The sequence below is a fragment of the Cricetulus griseus genome, chromosome 2 (genome assembly GCF_003668045.3).
Source record: "Cricetulus griseus strain 17A/GY chromosome 2, alternate assembly CriGri-PICRH-1.0, whole genome shotgun sequence".
Lineage (NCBI taxonomy): Eukaryota > Metazoa > Chordata > Mammalia > Rodentia > Cricetidae > Cricetulus > Cricetulus griseus.
The window spans coordinates 125434917-125446152 of record NC_048595.1 but is presented as its reverse complement, the minus strand read 5'-3'; the positions used below and the strand labels follow the sequence as shown (position 1 = coordinate 125446152).

Sequence of the window (11236 nt, the reverse complement as noted above, 5' to 3'; positions counted from 1 at the left end):
GCGCGTCTGGGGGACACAGTTGGCGGCGACACCAGAGGGGGGCGGGTCAGGAAGTGGGGGCGCGGCAGCTGGGAGCGGGCCGGGGCGGCCTCGGCTGGACAGACGCGGAGGTTTGGGAGACTCCGGGCCGCTCGGCAGCCGGCGGGCCACCCGCGCCTCCGCGGAGACGATGGCGAAGGAAGAAGGTGACGGCCGCGGCGTGCAGCTCGCCAACTGCCGCGACGGGCTCGGGAGAGGGGCCGGGGCCGGGGCCTGGCTGCGGGCCGCGGGGAGCAGGGAGGGCGGGGGCGCGCGCCCCTCAGTTTGCAGAGGAATCGGGCGCGCGGAGAGAATGGCCCAAAGTTTTGTCTCCCGAAGTGGGACGCCAAGGTGGGGCTTAAAGTTGGGAGTCGCCAAGAGGAAGCTGGTGGGGAGTTGCTCGGCGCTGGAAAGCCGGACGAGGTTGGGTAGGGGTTCGGGTGCGCACTGGGAGCTTGGGGTGCAGAATGCGAGGGCTCGCCCCTCCCCCCACTGAGAAAGGGATCTGGTAAAGAGAAACTGAGGCAGGGATCTGGGATGGATGCGCAGAACCTGGCCGAGTTCACTTGTGCTATGAGAGATAACGAATCGCAAAGGGCAGGGGCGTGCAAGTGGTTTTGGGAGATGAGGAGGCCAAAAAGCACCTCTAGGGTTAAAACTAATGGGCTGGAGAGAGCTCTGCATGCCCTACAGGGTCAATGTCAAGAAAATGAGTTTTTTTTTAGCAAGCAGTATTTATCCAGAGAGGATGCACACAGTGAGAGAACACTAGGAAGCGGAAAGAAACCAAGCAGCCAATGATACATAGTTTTAAAAAGTAACTGTGGCAGGGTAACTTCATGGTACGGGTATGCACCACTGAGCTCTTTGATCTCCCTCGCTTTGCTGCATTCTGCTGGAAAAGTTTTTTATCTTACACAGTAGAGTTGTGAATGTGATCGTTAGTTCATAGAATTTAGATTTAAGCCGTTGAACAGAGGGTACAAGAAGGGAGTTTGCAAAATTCAGTGGAAAGCCATTTTTCAAAAGATTATCAGAACTGTAGTGCTGACTGGGACTTGATCCTGTTCCTGAGATCACAATTTAACCATTCGTCCTACAGTCCTCCGTGTTAAAATTCATCCTCGTTTAAGATACTACCTAAAAACAGCCTCAAAAACAGGTAGTTTGTAAGGAAGGATGTATTTCCTCTTGCTTCCTTAGTTTTACCTGTGGTTACAATGTGATATCATATGATTTTTTTTTTTTGTAAATTTTATTTTTGTGGTTAGCTACAAGTCTGTGTGGGAAGGTTGACAAACCAGTTTGCATGCCTTTGTAAGCACATCCGAAAAAAATAATACACACTACTAAAACTTGGTATTGTAAACATGGAAAAAATGCCATTTAGGATGTAATTATGTTTAATAGCAATGATACCAAAATTGTTAAAAGACTATGTCATTTTGTAAAATTATTTGGCTATAAACTAATAGGTGATTTTTGGTTTTAAAATCAATGTGTTTTATTTGGGAAACCAATGTGTTTTATTTGGGAAAATTAGTGGGTGACAGTTTTATTAAAATATGTTGTTTCCTTTAACAAATGTTTAATTCCATGGCTAGGCCTCTACCCTTTTAGGTGCTGGGCCATAAGACAGAGAATGATGAATATTTTTTTGTAATGATACTGGTGATGATCATATTTATAGCAAACATGCATGTTAAAATTAGGCCATTCTATATATGTTTATTTAAATCCAGGTGCTATTTCTAGCTTTTGGATTATTTACAGGTACTTGGAACCTCTTTGTTTTCCAACTGTCTCTCAAACAGTAATAGTCTTCCAAACACCTTTCTTGATGCCCTAGAAGTTTATTGGTGCTTATATTTATACTTCCTGAGGCACACTTAGGGCAAAAAAGGGAGCAACAAGCTTTTCTTCTGGACCCTCTCTGTCTATTGTACAAGATTTGGTAGACAGTTTTAGCGTTTCTTCTGGGCCCTCAATGTCTATTCTACACACTTTGACAGAACAGTGTTAGCGTTTCTCCTGGACCCTCCCTGTCTATTTTAGATGATCATCTAGAAGCATGTTATAACTGTTAATTCATGTGATGATGATGGGACTAGAGATTGAAGTAGCATATTATTCTTGTGAGTATGAAATCATCTTTTGGTTTAGCTTTTTCTTTATAATGCTAAAAATGTGACCTGTTGAAAAGGGAACTGGAATTCATTCCAGAGATTGCTTTCAGCTTTGCTATTTTCCACCTCGACCCTTTGGTTAGTGTTAACTCAAACCTAGGGTCTAAGCTTTGCTGCCTAACTTTGTCATCCCCATGCCATTAGTTTTGTCTTTCCATTGTCAAGTGACATGAACAATAATATAAAGGAAGTGAGAAATTTACATTCATTTAGCTTTTGTTTTTTAGTACCAGGCAAAACTTGGTTTTATTGACAACATTTATGAATTGGCTAAAATACATGTTCTCTTTGCCAGGTTGTACTTTTTAATTTTTATTTATTTTTTACTTTTGAAATAGCATCTTACTGTGTAGCTTTGGGTGGCCTAGAACTGATTTTGTAGAACTTCAACTCATAGAGATCTGCCTGCCTCTGGAGTGCTGGAGGTTGCACTTTTTTTTTTGCTGTCAATTTTGTTTTTGTTTTTTGTTTGTTTTTCAAGACAAGGCTTCTCTGTGTAGCTCTGGCTGTTCTGGAACTCGATTTGTAGACCAGGCTGGCCTCAAACGCCTCACTCAGAAAGCCACCTGCCTCTGCCTCCCAAATGCTAGGATTAAAGGCATGTGCCACCACTATCAGGCCTTGCTGCAAAGATTTAATATAACTAAACACCATTAAAAATCAGTTAAAAATTTTTTCTTGTTATTTATTTTAAAAATATTTTTCTGTTATTTTTGAGATTGTAATACAATGACATTAATCCCCTTTCTCTTCTAAACCCTCTCATATACCCTTTCTTGTTCACTTTCAAATTTATGGCCTCCCTTTTCATTAATTGTTGTTACATGCACACACACACACATTCCTAATTATAACCTATTCAGTCTGTATAATGTTAACGTGTGTGTGTGTGTGTGTGTGTGTGTGTGTGTGTGTGTGTGTGTGTGTATGTGTGTGTGTGTGTGTTGGGACTGACCATTTGTTATTGAATAACTAAGTGGCATGCTCTTCCCTGGGGTAGAACATTTCTCCCATTCTCAGCAATCCTTATTTGTTTTTAGTTTTTTGTATAGAGTTGAGGTCTAGCAGTCTTTCCCTGTTCTCTTTGGCAGTCCATTATTGCTCTTGTTCTGGCTATCATGTTGGTAAGACTTTGTGGGTCTAGCCTCTGACATTTCTGGGAGACACAATCTCACAGCTAAGTCCTTTATCCTCTGGCTCTTACAGTCTTTTCACTCCCTCTTCCACAATGTTCCCTGAACCTTAGGTCTGAGAGTTGTCCTGTAGATGTAGCCATTGGGCCTGGCTCCTCAGCTTTGCATTTTGATTGGTTGTGGTTTTCTGTGATGGTCTCTGTGCAGAGGCCTTTTGTTGATGAGGAGTGAGGAGTACAGTTTGGGAATTTAGAATATGGTTAGGAATTGTGCCATAAAAGTAGCTGAGAATTAGACTGAGAACGAATCTACTAAACATACAGTTTGTTTTCTTATTACATCTTAAAGACTTTTTAGTAAGCTTGAGTTTGCTTGGAAACAGTTTTAGAATATATTTGTTTTACTAAGTTTTCACAGTAAAGCTAAAGAGTTGTCTATTTGATGAGAACAGTCCATTCTCACTGCTACTGATTCCATTTCTTAGTCTCACATTTTATAGCTGAAAGACAGAACTGTGAAAAAGGAAGAGAAATAAAACTTGGGTCACATTATTAACTTGACAGGGGCATTTTAATCCTTTAGTTATTATTAGCTCACAGATAATTTTAGGAAAGGAAAAAGCTGTGTTTCCTATGTCAAATTCCTGTTTAATTTTGAGTCTCTCTCTTTTTTTAAGATCTTATTTATTTATTATGCCTTTTGCCTGCATGCCAGCAGAGGGCACCAGATCCCATTCAAGGTGGTTGTGAACCACCATGTGGTTGCTAGAAATTGAACTCAGGACCTCTGGAAGAGCAGTCAGTGCTCTTAACCTCTGAGTCATCTCTCCAGCCCAAGAGCTTACCTTTAAAAAGAAGAGGGACCAGAAAAAAAAAAGCATAATTTTATGGCTAATACATTGTATTTTGATCAAAAATTGTTAACCTACAAATGATGGATTTGATAATCTTGGGTAGCTGACATGGTAAGGTGAAAAATATCCCTTAAAATTTTGGGGAAAAAATTACTTATTTTGGAACATTATAAAAGAGCATCATTTCAGGCTGGAGAGATAGCTCAGAGGTTAAGAGCATTGGCTGTTTTTCCAGAGGTCTTGAGTTCAATTCCCAGCCACCACACGGTGGCTCACAACCATCTGTAATGAGATCTGGTGCCCTCTTCTGGCGTGCAGGCATATATGGAGGCAGATGTTGTATACTTAATAAATAATTTTTTTTTTAAGCATCATTTCAGCAGAAGAATTTGGAAGCTTTTTTATCAAGTGGACTCTCAAAATATAAGTGGCAGTGGTGGTGATAGGGAAGATAGTTTGTTGTTGTTTTGCTTGTGTATACAAAAGACAGTTTGAGGAAGAGACACAGATAGGAAAAGTTTCTTCTGGCACTAATGGGTCTCATGACTTGTTTTAGTCACATGACTCCAAAATCTTTCTCTTTATAGAGTCATAGACATTATATTTGATTCCTTCAGTATCAAAGTTGTGCCACTTGTGGCTTTATCAACAGGGAAGCTCAGTAGAGACAGGGCTCAGGGGCTTCTACTGGGCTCTGGCCGTGTAGGTAATCTTTGCTTGTCATGTAGCAAAGTTCATCCACTGGAGGTACCAAAGATTGATGCACTCACTGCAATAATGTCTTCAATGTCTTAAGGATCACCTGTAGAACTCTGCCAAAGGAAAAAGCAAAAGACTGCAGGGAGTCAGGAAGCCAGAGCAGAGAAGATCAGCAAGACCCCGGTTCCCGAAAGAGCTCCAAAATGTAAGTCATGTACATCTGGAGGTTGCTTGCATGGCAGTACCCCAGCTGGAGAAAGTGTGCTTCCAACATTTAAGTGTGTGAACTTTCAAACATTATTTCTTTTGCTTTTTGTGTTTTGAGGTGTTGAGAGCTAAACCTAGGGCTTGTGCTAGGCAAGCACTCTACTATCTTTTTTTTTTTTTTCAAAGATTTATTTATTATGTACAGTGTTCTGTCTACATATATCCCTGCAAGTCAGAAGAGGGCACCAGATCTCATTACAGATGGTTATGAGCCACCATGTGATTGCTGGGAATTGAACTCAGGACCTCTGGAAGAGCAGCTAGTGCTTTTAACCTCTGAGCCATCTCTCTAGCCTGCACTCTACTATCTTATATAAAGATATTTTGAGACTAAATTCATGGTTGACATAATCGAGTTTTGCTATAGAACAGCCCCTAAACTGTATCACCTTTCAGTAAACATTTATATCTTGTTTATGGTCTGTGTTGTGGTCATGATATGACAAACATTTCTGAGTTATGTTACATGTTTTATTTACAGGTTGGCTGGTTTGGGTCATGTTTTTATGGGGGATGGAGGAAAAGAGCAGCAGAGCATGTAGAATCATAGGTGCCCCTTAGGGGTTGTACTGGACTCGTCCACTGTCATGTGTACTTCTAGTAGTGGTCCAAGCAAGTTCTATTTAGTCCAGATAATGGGTTACAGAAGCACACCGTGACTACTGAAAACAGAAGTGTCATGGTCATGGATATAAATACATAATCTTCTATCTCCATTCATTTATTTATCACATTTTGGACCAAGCCCCGGGCTTTGGACGTGTGGCTCACGCTATGGATGAGCAATATCACCCTGTAATTTTTGTGTAAGGAAGGAGAAAGTGGTTGGGAATATTAACACCATCTTACTACACTTTATCCTTTTCCTCATCAATATTTGCCCTGCTCTCTCAGACAAAACATAACCTCCCCTGCACTAAGGAAAGCATCCAGTCTTATTTTGTCATAGTATCAGTTTTAAAACTCAAGGTATCTTTTCTACATCATTCTGATCTTAGATTTATGAACTAAAGATACAAGTTATCTGCAATATGTCACAGTCCTCAAAAACTCCCATGTTCAGCCGTTTGCCTCAAGGACTTACAGATCTTATAATTGTTCTTAAAGCGCTGATTGCTAGAGTGAATAACACAGAAATCATCATAGGACAGAGGCCTTATGGGTGAAGTGGAGTTATATAGGACATTCTTTATTTCTTTGGCCTCAAGTTGTGGCATTTATACTTTTGTCAGAGTGAATGAAACTCATCAGAGACAGCACTCAGGGCTTTTACAGGGAGTTGGCATGTGGGGTCACTTTGCCTATCCTCTGACCAAATTTTAGACTGGAAGAAAGCATAAATGACATTATACAAATAAGGTGGGCACAGTAAACCACACTTATCAAAGAATGGTTCCCAGATGCCAGCCAAGAGCCTGCCTTGTAAGCAGTCCTGTCCTATGGCACTGCCCAGGCCTGCCTTGCTAATTCTTTCTGTATGTGCCCCTCTCAGTATACACCATTAGCATGATACTGTAAATGCTTCTATTTGAAAGGAACAGTCTCCCACTCTCCATCACATGTGCCATAGCAATTCATAGCTAAGCACAAGATCTCCTTCCCTGAGGTAGGAAATCTTTTGTGTGTCCTATTTGTTCTTTGGGAGTTGCTTGAAGTTCTTTTTTCCTTGTGGTCCTTGACTTGTCTCCCAGAGGCTCTCCCTTCCCTCTTACCTTCCTTATCTGAAGAGGGCGTTAGATCTGTGTCACGCATAAGGGCCAAACAACTTTCTTAGACTGCTTCCTCCCTATAGAAAGTTAAGGGCCTGTATATATTTGCTCAAATAAGTCATGGTGCTGGCATGGTGGTGCACACCTGTAATCCCAACACCCAGGAGGCCAAGGAAGGAGGATGAGAGCTCAAGGCTGACAAGCAATGCAGAGTGTAACCTTTTTTTTTTTTTGCTTTTGGAGACAGGGTTTCTCTGTGGCTTTGGAGACTGTCCTGGAACTAGCTGGTCTCAAACTCACAGACATCCACCTGCCTCTGCTTCCTGAGTGCTGGGATTAAAGACATGAGCCACCACCGCCCAGCCAGAGTGTAACCTTATCACAGACAAACACACAAGCATATTATACAGTGGCAAACATGCTGTTGCTGTGAGTAGTTGCAGTTATTTTTTAAATTTACATATATATCTATGTGTATGAGTGTTTTGTCTGCATGTATGTATGTGAACATCATACATGCCCTGTGACTGCTGAGGCTAGAAATGTGTGTCAGATCCCGTGAGAATGGAGTTACAGACAGTTGTAAGCTGCTGGCTGCGTGGGGGCTGAGCATCAAACCTTTGTCCCCTGGAAGAGCAGCCAGTACTCTTAACCATGGAGCCATCTCTTCAGCCCCTATACTACTATTATTAGGTGTGTATAGGTGTGTGTGTGTATGAGTGCAGGTATCTAAAGAGGGCAAAGGTGTCAAATCTCCTAACTAAAGGCAGTGCAGGCCTTTAGTTCCAGCACTAAAGGCAGAGGCAGGCAGATCTCTGTGAGTTCAAGGCCACCCTGGTCTACAGAGTGAGTTCCAGGACTGGCTCCTTAGCTACTGAGAAACCCTGTCTTGAACCCCCCCCCCCCCTCCGCAAAAAAAAAAAAAAAGAGGAGGAGGAAGCTGAGGAGGAGAAAGAAATACCCTGGAGCTTGAGTTATAGATAGTTATAAGCCATCAGAAATGGGTCTTGGGGACTGAGCTGGGTCCTCTGGGAAAGCAGCAAGTACTCTTAACCACTGAGCCATCTTTCTGGCTCCCTGCTTATCAGTATTTCATTGTTTGAATTGACCATAATTGTTTGTTGGACATTTGGGTTGTTTTCAATATTTAGTTACAAATGTTCTTGTTATGAACTTTGTATATGTGAATGTAGTGTCCTGAAACTCACCCTGTAGAGTAGGCTGGTTTTGAACTCAGAAATCACCTGCCTCTGCCTCCTGAGTGTTGGGATTAAAGGTGTGCACTATCATACTTAGCTTTTTTTTTTTTTTTTTTTTTTTTTTTTTTTAAGAGTTGGTCCTTACTAAGTTGTTCTGGCTGACTTCAGACTCTTGAGCTCTTGCTTCACCTCAGCCTCCCAAGTATCAGAACTTGAGTTTCTGCAACTTTACCTCTAACTAAACCTTTGGGAGTGTCTGTCAAAATTAAAAAGGCCTGTAACTTGCCAACTCTCTGTGCTTTTTGTTTGTTTGTTTGTTTTTGTTTGTTTGTTTGTTTGAGACAGGGTTTCTCTGTGTAACTCTAGCTGTCCTGGAACTCACTATGTTGACCAGGCTGGCCTTAAACTCAGAGATCCACCTGCCTCTACCTCCGGAGTCCTGGGATTAAAGGCATGCACCACCACTGCCCTCCTCCAAGTCTTAATTGACTGATGAGCCTGTCTGCAGACAGGAAGCAGATCTGAGAAAACTGTTCCACCCCATGTGATTCAATGAGTGTGCTGTGCTTTGGGGAAGGAAGTAAATATTTGTGGCTGTGAAGACAGATAGTCGGTTACTGTTTCATTATTCATTCCCAGACATTCGCTGTCTTTCCTAAAAATGGATTACAATCCCTTCAATTGCCCTTTAATTTGGACAGCCTCTCTGAGGCAGCGCCCTTCCCTGTCCCAGTGAGGTGCAGGCCTGTTACAGTTTGAGCCTATGCAATGTGGGTGGAAGAGCAATGTACTAGTTGTGTCTGCCTTTCCGTTCTGTCCTCTGTCATGACAGAAGGGCTCTAGCAGGCCCAAGCATGGCAACCATAGGCAGGAGCTTGGCAGACATGGCACTGACAGCTTTTGTGTTTAACCCTTCTCCCCTTGCTAAAAACCATTAGATTACATTCCTAAAAGCTAGCTACCAAGATCCATTCCCTTATTTGGCCACCGACTCATTCTTGAAACAAAACACCAAGATCCAGCAATCAAAATTTATTGTTTGGCTAATATGTCCAATCAGGATTTACCAACTCACCCTAGCACACACTCCCTCTTTTCTCCTTAAAAACCCGCTCCTACGAAAACACCTGCTTGCAGCTTGTTGCTGCTGCTGTGGGTTTTTGTCTGCTTTGCAGCGCCCCTCCATCCACCACCCCTCCACCCACCACCCACCCCCAGCCGAGGTAATAAATCTTCTTTGTGCTGAGAATTTGGTGTCTCTGTGTGTCCTGTACCAACTTGGAGGGGACTGTCTTCCTTTATAGTGACAATAGTATGTCCTAGATGGGGAGTGATGCTAGTCTGGAACTGTGAAGACACAAGAAGATCAAGAACCAACTGATGAGGTCTTGAATTAAGCAGTAGCCTGAATTGGAATTACGGTTGACTCAGAACCCATGCATTGCCTGCAGTGGTGGTTCATACCTTTAATCCCAGCTCTCAGGAGGCTGAGGCAGGTGGATCTCTGTGAGTTTGAGGCCAGCCTGGTCTACAGAGTGAGTTTCAGGAAAGCTTGGGATACACAGAGAAACCCTGTCTTGAAAAGCAAAAACAAATATAGAAGAACCCATACATAATAGAAGTGAGAAATAAAGCTTTCCTTATAAGGTATTGATGTTTTTTTGTTTTTTTTTTTTAAGATTTATTTATTACATATACAGTGTTCTGCCTGTATGCAGGCCAGAAGAGGGCACCAGCTCTCATTATAGGTGGCTGTGAGCCACCATGTGGTTTTTATGAATTGAACTCAGTTCCTCTGAAGAGCAGACAGTGCTCTTAACCTCTAAGCCATCTCTCCAGCCCTTGAGGTTTTTTTTTTTATTTCATCAGAAAAAGTTAATCAATAAAATTATCATTTCTGACTGACAGAAACAACTTCCATTAAATGTCCTCTGGCCTCCACATGCACATGGTAGCATGTACATACATACAAAAAAAAAAGTCAATAACTGAAATGTTAAGAACAACAAAAGCTATTATCTATATTACTGATTCTGAAATTTATGAAATATTTTTATTTTCTATACTTGATCAGCATTTTACAATTGAAAGATTATCTGATTATCCTAGTTTATCACTGACAACTTAATTTGAAAGTTCTACCTTTGTTGTTTATTTACTTATTTAGAAAAAGATCTTGCTAGGTAACCCATACAGCCTAGAACCCATCTATAGCCCAGGCTGGCTTTGAATTTGTGCTTTGCCTGCCTTAACTTTCTTATTGCTGGACTAATGGGCATGTACTGTCATCTTCAAATGAATTTTTATTATTTTATTAAGTCTGATTTTTGAGTCACAGTTTCTCTTCATGGCCTTGACTGTCCTAGAGCTCATTCTGTTGATCAGGCTAGCCTTGAACTCACAGAAATCTGCTGGCCTCTGTCTCCCAAGTGCTGAGATTAAAGGTGTGCCCTACCACTACCTAGTTTATTGTTTTTTGTTTTGTTTTGTTTTGTTTTTAAGGGTTAGATATTGGGCTGTCATTACTTCAGTTGCTTTATATATTTATGAAAGTACACTTACTTAGCACAACTGGTGTTTGCTGTGCTCTTAGAACATAATAATCACTAATTGCTTTGGGAATAAGAAATATATATGGAAATGTGTGTATATATATTATGTATGTGTGTGTTTATATATACTATAATAATTATATATAGTATTAGAAACAGTAACTTAAAAGAACCAGGCATCATGGCATATAACTGTGATGTTAGCACCTGGAAGGTGGCAGCTAAAGGATCAAGAATTTAAGTTCAGCCCATGTTATGTTGTGACATTTAGGTCATCGTAGTCTACATATGATCCTGTGAAAAAGCTAAAACACCAAAACCAAATTGTAAGACAGTTATATCAAGGCTGGCCACAGTGGCTCACACATTTAATCCCAGTATCTGGAAAGCAGAGGCAGGTGAATCTCTATCTATATGAGTCCCCAGCCAACTAAAGTGAGACCTTGTCCCAAAAATGCCACCACCACTACTGATGCCATCACCAAGAACAAAAAAACTAAAACCATGAAACAATTATACTGGCACTAATAGTTGATTTATTGAATAGTTTTAAAATATTTAGACTATGGTTATTTTTTATTTAGAGATATGTATTTTATATGATAAATACTAATGTTTGC

General features: G+C 41.2%; 1 protein-coding gene across 3 annotated transcripts in view; it reads left to right on the top strand.

The window, feature by feature from the left end:
* The first annotated feature begins 48 nt into the window (after positions 1-48).
* Dpy19l4 (dpy-19 like 4) overlaps positions 49-11236 on the top strand; it is a 55993-nt gene continuing 44805 nt past the window's right edge. For 2 of the 3 annotated variants that reach the window (XM_027403508.2, XM_027403509.2), the window contains exons 1-2: positions 49-185; positions 4987-5094. In XM_027403508.2, the coding sequence (XP_027259309.2) occupies positions 170-185; positions 4987-5094 (124 nt within the window). In that variant the 5' untranslated portion in view covers positions 49-169. Of the gene's footprint in view, positions 186-4986; positions 5095-7167; positions 7295-11236 lie in introns of those variants that run through there. The other variant, XM_027403510.2, reaches the window with a different exon arrangement.